This window comes from Lontra canadensis, unplaced genomic scaffold (assembly GCF_010015895.1).
Source record: "Lontra canadensis isolate GAN:19392208 unplaced genomic scaffold, GSC_riverotter_1.0 scaffold1, whole genome shotgun sequence".
Classification (NCBI taxonomy): Eukaryota; Metazoa; Chordata; class Mammalia; order Carnivora; family Mustelidae; genus Lontra; species Lontra canadensis.
In genome coordinates this window covers 22,777,925-22,790,097 of record NW_022630995.1, presented here as the reverse complement: position 1 = coordinate 22,790,097, position 12,173 = coordinate 22,777,925, and the positions used below count along the sequence as shown (strand labels likewise).

Below are 12,173 nucleotides of genomic sequence, written 5' to 3'. Positions count from 1 at the left end.
AAATGTAGATTCCCTTCATGTAGGGAAATGCATATGTATGTGGTTTTATGGCAGCACAGAGTAATCCTGTAGCATCTCTTGGAAACCGTTATGGGTTGACATTAATAATGCTCATCTTCAGCTGCAGTGTTAGTACCTAGAATACCTAGGAGTGGGATTGCTGGATTGTGTGGTTCATGATATAGCTGTCCTTAGAGGTTATTTTCCAACATCCCCAAGTAAAATAGCTCCCATCACAAGCTAGCTTTTTATCTAGTTTTCCAGTAACAGTTTGAGTAAAATAGAAGGGAAATGAAGAACAAATGTTTTCTTTGCTCTTGGCCAAATTGGCCACTATGTTCTTGCTGCTACCTGTTGAATACTTTTTTCCAGGGATTATTTTCTTCAAATATTAAGAGAAAAGTGTGATCCAAAATATAGTACCAGTGATTAAGTAGATTGATATATTTTTTTAAGATTTTATTTATTTATTTGACAGATCACAAGTAGACAGGCAGGCAGAGAGAGAGGAGGAAGCAGGCTCCCCGCCAAGCAGAGAGCCCGATGTGGGGCTTGATCCCAGAGTCCTGGGATCATGACCTGAGCCAAAGGCAGAGGCTTTAACCCACTGAGCCACCCAGGCGCCCCAAGTAGATTGATATTTTATAAGGCCCGTTTAATACTGGACTGTCAAATATGAGAATCGTATAATCAAATCTGATTTAAAGATAATTTAGTATCACTTAGATGAGTTATATGCTTTATACAAAGTTGGGTGGCCAAGAAATTTCTCAAAAGCATTTTTTGAATGTATGAATGAATGAATGGTAGAGACACTGGGACCCAGACCTTCTGATCCACTATATACTTTCCCATGCAACATTAAAATGAAATACTCTTAAATATTCTGAAGAGCAGTAAGAAAGCCATACTGATAATTTTCTTTTTCTTCTACTACTTTTTATAAAAAAGTTAATTTATTTTTGATAGTATCATTTAGGGATAACACATTTGGCTAGATAGGGTTTTGATTCATTTTGTTTTTTGTAAGCAGCTGTTTTATTATGCCTCAGATCTACCTTTTTTAATACAACTTTAATGCTTTTTTAAAAACTTTTTGTCAACATGTAGGTATCAAAACTGCTTTCACCAGAAAATGTGGGGAGACAGCTTTCATTGCACCTAAGTGTGAAATGATTCCAATTGAATGGGTCTGTAGAAGAATAGCAACTGGTTCTTTTCTCAAAAGAAATCCTGGTGTCAAGGAGGGATATAAGTTTTACCCACCTAAAGTGGAGCTGTTTTTCAAGGTAATTATTCTGTGCTTGTGTGTCTTACTATAATATAGCAACAAACATAATTTCAAAGTCAAAAGATTTAAATGTTGTTAAAACTAAATAAAATCTTTTAAAGTATTTTAAATTATTTAAATGAAATAAATTTTTTTAAAAATATTAGTTATTAGGAAGAAAAGTAACAATTCAGAAACTTTTTAAATCTTTAAAGAGTTTGAAATTAAGGCAAATACAAGGGATCTTTTTATATTCAGATACAGAAAAACTATTACCAATATCTCTTACAAGCAAAAACATAATGAAGGTGTAAGAATCAGTGGTTATACATTTTTATTGGTTTTCTTTATTGAAACTGCTTTTCGGGATGCCTGGGTGGCTCAGTCGGTTAAGTGTGTGCCTTCAGCTCAAGTCATGATCCCAGGTCCTGGGATCAAGTCCCGCATCCAGTACTCCTTGCTCAGCGGGGAACCTGATTTGCCCTCTACCTGCTGCGCCCACTTGTGTCTCTCTCTCTCTGTTGGACAAATCAAAAACAAACTCTTTAAAAACAACAACAACAAATAAAACTGCCTTTCTCTTTCCCTCTTTGTTCATGCTGTTAAGAATAGTTCCAATGTCAGGAGTAATGTCTATATAGTATTTTTATTGTTTCCCTTTTTTTTTAAGATTTTGTTTATTTATTGAGAGAGAAAGAGGGAGATGGTAAGTAAGCACGCGGTGAGAGGAACAAAGAGGGAGGGAGAGTAAGGGAGAAAGAATCCTAAGCAGACTCCATACTGAGCAGAGAGCCTGACATGGGGCTCTATCACACGATCCTGAGCTCATGACCTGAGCTGGAATCAAGTCTGGATGTTTCAAATGACCAAGCCACTGAGGTGCACCTTGTGTAGCACTTTTTTTTTTAAGACTTTATTTATTTGACAGAGTGCACAAACAAGAGGAGTGGCAGGCAGAGGGAGAGGGAGAAGCAGACTCCCTGCTGAGCAGGGAGCCCTATGCAGGGCTTAGTGCCAGCGACCTGGGACCATGACCGAGCTAAAGTCAGATGCTCAATCGGCTGAGCCACCCAGAGGTCCCTTGTGTAGCATTTTTAAAAAGGGAACTAAAATTGCCTCTCAGTCTTTTGGCCCAGATCAAGTATAATCAGTGAACTATGTACCTTAAAATGTTTATCTTATTGTTATAATACAAATCCAGAATTCATAAAAGAAAAATTTCATGTGAAATTGGAATACTACTTAGAATAAAATGAAAGTACTTTTTTCACTAATATCTTTATATAAAGTCTCTTAAATTATTAAATAATATCCCTCAAGATTTATAGTCTTACATAAACTTTTATTAAAAATGAGGTGAAGAGCAGTGACTGGCTGGCTCAGTCAGCAGAGTAAGCAACTCCTGATCTCGGGATTGTGATCTCACCCTCTACACCTCACATTGGGTGTGGAGATTATTTTAAATCTTTAAAAAAGGGGGCGGGGCGCCTGGGTTAAGGCAGAGCTTAAGCCTCTGCCTTCAGCTCAGGTCATGATCTCAGGGTCCTGAGATCGAGCTGCGCATTCGGGCTCTCTGCTCAGCGGGGAGCCTGCTTCCCTCCCTCTGCCTGCCGCTCTGTCTGCCACTCTGCCTACCTGTGTGCGCACTCTATCAAATAAAATCTTAAAAGAAAGTTCAGGAGATAATGAAAACTGCATCCTGGAGAGATTTAGTGGACTAAAGTGTGCTTTGGCCTTCTTACTATCTCTGTTGACTCAGATAAAGAAAAAAACCACGAACTTCTATTTAAATTAGTTTATAGAGAGAGCAAATTCTTTCAAATACTTTATCAGCTGGAATAAGTTACTAAATATCTTAAATTTTAAAGTAGCTATTAAACTAGACAAATTAAAAAAAAAAGCTAGACAAAATTAAAAATAATTGTTGTGAATTAAAGGGCATGTCAGAAATTACATCCTTAGAGACAATAAATATTTCTGAGAAATTCACGGTCAAAGAAAAAAAGAACTTCATTTTATCTCAAAAATACAAAATTTGGGGGGCTCCTGGGTGGCTCAGTTGTTAAGTGTCTGCCTTTGGCTCAGATCACGATCCCAGGCTCCTGGGATCGAGCCCCGCATTGGGCTCCCTGTTTCACGAGAAGCCTGCTTCTGCCTCTCCCACTCCCTCTGCTTGTGTTCCCTCTCTTTGCTGTGTCTCTCTCTGTTAAATAAAAAAAATCTTTTAAAAAAAAAGTTCAAGGGGCGCCTGGGTGGCTCAGTGGGTTAATCCTCTGCCTTCGGCTCAGGTCATGATTCCAGGGTTCTGGGATCGAGCCCCACATTGGGCTCTCTGCTCAGCAGGGAGCCTGCTTCCTCCTCTCTCTCTGCCTGCCTCTCTGCCTACTTGTGATCTCCGCCTGTCAAATAAATAAATAAAATCTTTAAAAAAAAAAAAGTTCAAAATTTTTATATTTAAATTAATCGTACTCCTATACTTTATTTTCAGGATGATGCCAACAATGATCCACAGTGGTCTGAGGAACAGCTAATTGCTGCAAAATTTTGCTTTGCTGGACTTGTTATAGGCCAGACTGAAGTGGATATCATGAGTCATGCCACACAGGCTATTTTTGAAATATTGGAGAAATCCTGGTTGCCCCAGAACTGTACACTGGTTGATATGAAGGTACAAATAAAATAGAGATTTGAGAGTAAAGATTATAACTGAAAAATGTCTTCAGTTGTAGAGTTTTGAAAACTTTTCTTTGGTGATATGCTATTTCTAGATTGAATTTGGTGTTGATATAACCACCAAAGAGATTGTTCTTGCTGATGTTATTGATAATGATTCCTGGAGACTCTGGCCATCAGGAGATCGAAGCCAACAGAAAGATAAACAGGTAATCCCTCAGGATTTTTTTTTTATCCTTTGCCTGATCAGGCAAGATAGGGCTGACTAGGAAGATGGGAGGAAAAGAAAAGGCAACTGTTGTTCCATATGATAAGAACCAAGTTGATTGCTATTTACTTCTAAAGATAAATATCTCTTATATTTCCTATATCCTGAAAAAACAATAATAGGAATAGTACTTTGCATTTACAAAACAGATAACTCATTTATTATGACTGTCACACAGAACAAGTGTCATCCTTATTTGGCCAATTGAAAATTAAGGTGCTAGAGGATGGGTCTTCATAATTATAAGAATAAGTGTCAATCTGGATCCAAGTGTTCTGGATATTACCAGGTTCCATTTCTGCTCTGTCCTATGAAAAATAAAATTAGGGCAGTTGCTCTCTAAATACCCAAGAATTATCAGGGCAGTTAGTCCTAGTTACTAGTGTAGAAAACACTTAACCTTAAATGAAAATGCAAGTGTACTTCACTGTCTGAACTTCTTCTACTTTAATTCAGGAAATGAATTTATAGGTTCAGATACATTTTCAGACATACTCCTTGCTTGCTATGCAGGCTTTTTGTAGTCTCCCCAAAACTCAGAAATCAAATAAGTTCACTTAGCAAGAGTATTACTAGTAGGATATCTGTATTCTAAACTTTCTATCTTATTTTCTAGTCATATCGTGACCTAAAGGAAGTAACTCCCGAAGGGCTCCAGATGGTGAAGAAAAATTTTGAGTGGGTTGCAGAAAGAGTGGAGGTAAAACTTTTGTAGTAATCCTATGCTGTTCTCTGTTTTTCTCCAAGAAAATCTTGCTTCAAAAAGGACAATAGGGGCATCTGGGTGGCTCAGTCAGTTGAGCATCCGACTCTTGATTTCAGCCCGAGTCATGATCTCAGGATCTCAGGGTCATGGAGTCGAAACCTGCATCGGGCTCTCTGTCCAGCGCAGGGTCTGCTTCAGATTCTCTCTCCCTCCCTCTGCACCTCCCCCTGCTTGCATGTGCCCTCTAAATAAATAAATAAAATCTTTAAAAAAAATAAAAATGAGAAGGCACAGTTTTTTCCCCCCAAGTTATTTCGGAGAGTGTGTGTGTGCGCACATGCGTCCATGTGCATGGAGGGAGAGGCAGAGGGACAGAGATAATCGTGACACAGACGCCCCACTGAGCAGAGGGCCTGAGACAGGGCTCAGTCTCAGGACCGTAAGATCATGACGTGAGCTAAAATGGAGTCATCCACTCAACCAGCGAAGATACCCAGGTGCCCTTTTCCCCAGTGGTTTAAAAAAAAAAAAATAAGGAACACCCTTAAGAAGTGTACCACCTGAACTATCCTCAGTGACATACTGAAACCCCCTGTTGTTAAACTGGCCAGTACACTCCCAGATTCTAATGGGGAAATTTAGAGTCCTTGTCTCCTCCCTGCCCCTTACATTTCCTACCCACCTCTCCACTGCTGCTCAGCTACTCAGAGTTGTATTAGCATGGGCTCCATAAGTAGAGTTCAGAATTAGAACTTCATGTGCCATTAAAATGTCACTTGAAGATTTATGGTATGGTATTATCAGGGTGCCCGGGTGGCTCAGTCGTGACGTAAAGCATCCAACTCTTGATTTTTGCTCAGGTCATGATGTCATGGTCCTGGGATTAAGCCCTGCGCAGGCTTTGCACTCAGCCGGGATTATGCTTGAGATTTCCTTTCCCTCTGCCCTTCCGCCTGCTCCCCTGCATGCTCTCCCTCCCTCTCAAATAAATCTTTTTTTTTTTTTTAAAGATTTTATTTATTTATTTGACAGACAGAGATCACAGGTGGGCAGAGAGGCAGGCAGGGAGAGAAAGGGAAGCAGGCTCCCTGTGGAGCAGAGAGCTGGACGCGGGGCTCGATCCCAGGACCCTGGGATCATGACCTGAGCCGAAGGCAGAGATTTAATCCATTGAGCCACCCAGGCACCCTCAAATAAATCTTTTAGATTTATAGTATTATTACTGTAATTCCATGGAAATTGAATGGGATTTGTGGTAATGAAAGGGTCATAGCCAGTTTTCAAGACCTCATTTCCTTGGAAACGTATTTTTAATTCTAAGCAACTAACTTAAAGAAGGTTTATAATATGATCTCTTTATTTTGGCTGATTATGCCTTAAAGTCTCCATTAAACACAATGGACTAAAATCTTAGGATGAAATATTTTATATTACAGCTTCATGAGTATTAATTAGAAGGGTTGAAGCATTTATCTTTCCTTTATATCATAATAATAAGTATAACTTACCTGATTAAAATTCTTATTACTCTTTAGGTCTTAATTATGAAGACTGCTTCCCTTTCCATAAAGAGGTTATTTTGAAAAATGAATTATCATTTTGTTCTTTTTGACTTCTGTCTTGACTTTGGTCTATTAAGGAAGAAAATATTCTGTCCAGTTGTAATTTTACTCTACTATAGCTCTGTAAACTGATTATTCTTACGGTACTCAATTCTGTATTTAATGATTTTTCCTGTTTTCTTTTGCATATCCATGTTTTTCTTTTCCAGTTGCTTCTGAAATCAGAAAGTCAGTGCAGAGTTGTAGTATTGATGGGCTCAACTTCTGATCTCAGTCACTGTGAAAAAATAAAGAAGGCTTGTGGAAATTTTGGCATTCCATGTGAACTTCGGGTAACATCTGCCCATAAAGGGCCAGATGAAACTCTGAGGATTAAAGCAGAGTATGAAGGTAAATGTCACATAACTAGAGCATTTCAGGATTTTGCCAAAAAATTTTATGTTTGGACTAATAATGCTGAAAAAGAATTTGCCACAGTTCCAATGGGGAAAATGTGATAGTCTAGGCTTTCATTATACTTGCTTCCAAAGAGTGTAAGATGCTCTAGGCACTTAGAATGCCTCAGGGAAAAAGAATTGAAAATGCAGCATGGGTACACATGAAAATAATGCAGTGTTGTGTGTTGATGGCATTCAAGTTTTTTAAAAAAATGTTAAGAATGAATAAATAAAAGAGTAGAGGCCCCCACCCCCAAAAGAAAGTGAAACAGGGAAGGGAAATAAAGGCTAGAATGAGTCTTTATCTAATAAGAAGCCCCTGGAGTATTGTTTCTAATATGCTCCAACAGAAGATAGGCCCCACATCAATTTTGGGAGGTCTGAGGTTGAAGTAGAGATCCTTTCAAGTATTTTTAGTGGTCAGCCTTTTCTAACAGGTGGATAGTTGAATGTGAAAATAAGGAATAATTTTAGAATTGGGTATTTAAAAGAAATGTCTTGATGGTATTGATCTAAAATAACAGAGTCCCGGAAACAACCAAATGTTTCTCAACTGGGAAAAATGTTATCTGAGTTTTCTTTCTAAAGGTAGTTGTTAATAGGAGCATAATTATTAAGGCTTGAGGCGGGGTGTTGAGGGGCTAGGGAACTGGGATAAGTTCCTAGACCTGTTTGTTAAAGTTATGAAAGCCTGAACTCTTTATCCAGACAAGTGCAAATAGATAAGATTTTGGATTCCAGGTTAGAAATCTCTGTGGTAAGAAACAAAGGAATAACTTAAAAATTTACCAAAGAATAAAACATTTAAGAGATGTGTTAGAAAACATATTGAAGGGTCTTAAATGTTTAGGTACTATATTACTGAATTGACCTTTCTTCATTGATAATTTGCCCCTGAACCTCTAGTCTCCATTAACAAGGTCTCCCTATACACCCTGTGGGTTGAAGGACCCCAGGACAGACACTGGTTCAAGTAGTGTCATTCTTTGTTTCAGTGAGCCTAAGCACATCCTTTTAAGTAGGGCCTTTGAGCCATTCCCTCACTAATACTCTGGTACCCTCTTTATACTATAGGTCTCAAACATGGCCAGACTTATTCTTGCTACTTTGTTACTTAAGATATAATAGGTGGTGAAGTGAAATATATATTGAATATATAGATGCAGTAATTGTGTCTTATTTATGCTTTTTCTGGAGACTGTTAATAAAGGAACTGAAGGAGTTAAGACACATAGGCATTTTGTTTTAACCTATCTTAAAATCTACTTTCAATTCAATTATAAATGTGTAATTTCCCTAGGGGATGGCATTCCTACTGTATTTGTGGCAGTAGCAGGCAGAAGCAATGGTTTAGGACCAGTGATGTCTGGTAACACTGCATACCCAGTTATCAGCTGCCCTCCACTCACTCCAGACTGGGGAGCTCAGGATGTATGGTCTTCTCTTCGACTACCCAGTGGTAAGATACATGAATTTTATTTTATTTTATTCTATTTTTTTAAAGATTTTTATTTATTTGAGAGAGAGAGCATACAAGCTGGGGTCGGGGAGGGTCAGAGGGAGAGGGAGAAGCAGACTCCCTGCTGAGCAGGAAGCCCGATGCAGGGCTCATTCCCAGGACCCTGAAATCATGACCTGAGCCAAACGCAGACCCTTAACCAGCTGAGCCAGCCAGGCACCCCAAGATACATGAATTTTTAAAAATTGTTTATTAAAGGGGCACCTGGGTGGTTCAGTTGGTTTAACATCCGACTCTTCATTTCGGCTCAAGTCATGATCTCAAGGTTGTGAGATCAAACTCCATGTTGGGCTCCGTGAAGAGCATAGAGCCTGCTTGGGATTCTCTCTCTCCCTTGCTTCTCCTCCCCCACCCCTCACCCCCCGCCCACACATGGGCTGGCTTTCTCTCTTCCAAAAACACTTGTTTATTGAAAAATTTCAAACATGCACAATAGTAGAGAGAGTAACATGAAATCTTATGTACCTGTTACTCAGCTTCAACATTTAATATCTTATTATATCTGTAGCCCTTTCTGCTGGATTATTTTCAAGCACATAGCATTTTACACTTAAATATGCTTCTCTAAGCAATAAGAACTCTAGGTTTTATTATTTTATATTATTTTTTAAAGATTTTATTTATTTGTCGAGAGAGCGAGCACACGAGGTGGAGTGGCAGGCAGAGCAGGCAGAGGGAGAAGCAGGTTCCCTGCTGGGTAAAGGAGCCCTATATAGGGCTTGATCCCAGGATCCCCGGATCATGACCTTAGCCCAAGGCAGACACTTAACAGACTGAGCCACCCAGGAGTGCCATAACTCTAGTTTTTGTTGTTGTTGTTGTTGTTGTTGTTGTTGTTTTTAATTTATTTGACAGAGATCACAAGTAGGCAGAGAGGCAGGCAGAGAGAGAGGAAGGAAAGCAGGCTCCCCACTGAGCAGAGAGCCTGATGCGGGGCTTGATCCCAGGACCCTGGGATCATGACCTGAGCCGAAAGCAGAGGCTTTAACCCACTGAGCCACCCAGGCGCCCCCATAACTCTAGTTTTTAAATCATAATCATGGGGGCGCCTGGGTGGCTCAGTTGGTTAAGCGGCTACCTTTGGCTCAGGTCATGATCCCGCAGTCCTAGGATTGCCCCCCCTCCCCCACCTGCTTCCCTCTCTCACTCTGCTGTTCCCCCCCACTTGTGTTCGCTCAGTTACGCTCTCACTCACTGTCTCTCAAATAAACTCTGTAAAAATAAATCATATTCAGGATAGCATATTCACACTTAAGAAAAATTAATGGTAATTTTTTTTTAAATCATCTAATTTTCAGTCAGTGTTCAAGCTTTCCTGATCATCTCATTTGTTTTTACAGTTTATTTGTTCAAATCAATGTAACACAGTCCTTACATTGCATTTAGTTGCTCTCTCTCCTAAGTCTCTTTTAATCCTCCTTTTTTCACTTTCATTTGTCCTGTAGAATTTTCCACATTTTGGATTTGGCTAATTACATTTCTGGATGATGTTTAACTTGGTCTTCTATATTTTTTATAAACTGCTGGTGAAATCTGTAGATAAATCAAGTCCAGATTTTGGTCCCCCCCACCCCAAGAATACATCATTCATGGTTTTGAGTTTTTTAAAGTAAATTTTATTATGTTATTTCTGTAAAGGAAATGAAATTTTACTTCTATAAATTAGGGGACAGAATAAATAACATACAAAGAAATCTTCTCCATTGAGCATTATCTCATAGAATAACAGTATTGTGGTAGGTGCATCGTAGTCCAAGATAATGATCTGATCGTCCAGCCTTCCCGTCTGTTCAAATATGGACTGGCTTCTCTCTAGGCCTGCTGTACTGTCATTATCTCAGAATTTCTCTTAACAATCATCCTGGACATGCATTTTGCCCTTCTCTAGTCTTAGATCTCCTGTTTCCTAGGTCCCATGTCTTCACCTTTCTTTGTTTACTCCTTAATTTGTTGGAGAGCATTCTTAGTGAACTTCCTGAGCAAGGGCTACAGAGGGTAAACTTTTTGAGACCTCATATATCTAAAACATTTCCATCATAGCTTCACACTCAATAATTTGGGAATGGAATTCTAGATTGAAAATTACTTTCCTTCAGAAATGCATCTTGAAGGCATTACTCTATTGTCTTCCAACTTCCGGAGTTACTGAAAACTGCAGTGCCTTTTTACTGTTCTGATTCTAGGTCATTTGTGAATTTTGTTTTTTTCTGGAAACTTTTAGGATCTTTTTCTACCCATGTTTCTTAAATTTCACAGAGATGTGTCTTGATAATTATTTTCATCTTGGGCTTTCGGTGGGCTGGTTAAATCTGGAACTCTGATTCTTTAGTCCTGAGAAATTTTCTTCAGTTACTTAAAACTTTCCTTCCTCCTCCACTTTCTTTTCTCATTTTTTGGATTTAGTATTAAAAATAGGAGCTTTGTGTTTCTCTTTTCTCTTTCTCATTGCTATACTCTCTGGAACATTTCTCCAACCCTTCTATTGACTTTTTCATTCCAGTTTTGGCATATTGAACTTCTAAGAGCTCTTTTTTGTTCTATGGTCTTCTCACCACCCCCCATCCTTTTCTTGTTTAATCTTTGCAATAACATCTTTTATCTCTCTGAAATTATTATAGTTTTTCTTTCATATTGGCTCCTTTTCTCACCTGTCTGGTGTCTGGTAATCCTTGGCTGTCTGTTCTTAAGAAGGAGGCACTATAAAAAACCAGTTGCAAGGTCTGTGCGAGTGGATGGGACTTGTCAGAAGGGGGCTCCATGGCGCCTGGGTGACTCAGTTGCTTAAGTATCAGACTCTTGGTTTTGGCCTGTGTCATGATCTCAGGATGGTGGGTTTGAGTCCCTTGTCAGGTTCTGTGCTCAGTAGGGAGTCTGCTTGAGATTCTCTCTTTCTGACCCCTTCCTATATGCCCCTCTCTCTCTCTAAAAAAAAATGAATCTTTGCCCCTCCCCCCCAAAAAAGCTCCACTGTTGGGTGATCTGGTAGAATTGATCTTTGAATAACCCCTTACATGAATGTCATTTGATCTTTTCTCATGTGTGACTAGAATTACCCAGAGAATCTTTCTAGTGTCAGTCTCCTGACTGAGAAATAAACCTGACTGCCAGCATTCTGGAATCTGGTAATCTTAACACTTGTGTAAACTTCACCCCCTGTTTTCACTGTGGCATTGCTTGTCTCAGCTATGCCTCGTATCATCCAGTCCACAGAAGTCTGGACTAAAATCTGTTTTTCCCTTCATAAGAATTTATGACTCTGCTATGGTGCAGAAGGGGCAATTGCTCAGGTACATAGTGGAGCAGGAGATTTGATAGCCTAACTGCTTCTTGACTTTAAGCCAGTCCCTCCTTTTTTTTTTAGCCACATTTTCACCCCCATGTTTCCCTTCAAAAGTATTGGGTGCCACTGATTCCCCAAACCTTTACATGGATTTTTTTAACATTGGTCACATTGCTTCTCCTGCTTCCAGTTAGAGGATAAAATTTTCTTGGTCTACTTAGTTAGTTACCACTCCATTTCCTTTTCAACTGACAAAAAGTTATCACTGTTCTCTCTTTGTTCTTATGTGTTTGTGTCTATTTTCTTTATTCCCTTTACTCCTGTTTTTATTTTTATTTTTTAAAGCTTTGACAGATATCTTTAACTCAAGTATAGAAAAAAATAGGATACCATTAATAAAAATATTTTTTACAGCTGAGCATATTTGATTTGTATTCAGTAAACATCCTGAACAAACG

At 39.0% G+C, this 12,173-nt stretch overlaps 1 protein-coding gene across 4 annotated transcripts in view; it reads left to right on the top strand.

The window, feature by feature from the left end:
* Positions 1–12,173, top strand: part of LOC116863454 (multifunctional protein ADE2) — a 46,550-nt gene that overhangs the window by 31,572 nt on the left and 2,805 nt on the right. For all 4 annotated transcript variants that reach the window (XM_032850929.1, XM_032850980.1, XM_032851024.1 and 1 more), the window contains 6 exons: positions 1,111–1,289; positions 3,759–3,938; positions 4,039–4,152; positions 4,828–4,911; positions 6,689–6,869; positions 8,217–8,375. In XM_032850929.1, coding sequence (XP_032706820.1) covers positions 1,111–1,289; positions 3,759–3,938; positions 4,039–4,152; positions 4,828–4,911; positions 6,689–6,869; positions 8,217–8,375 — 897 coding nt within the window. The remainder of the gene's footprint in view (positions 1–1,110; positions 1,290–3,758; positions 3,939–4,038; positions 4,153–4,827; positions 4,912–6,688; positions 6,870–8,216; positions 8,376–12,173) is intronic.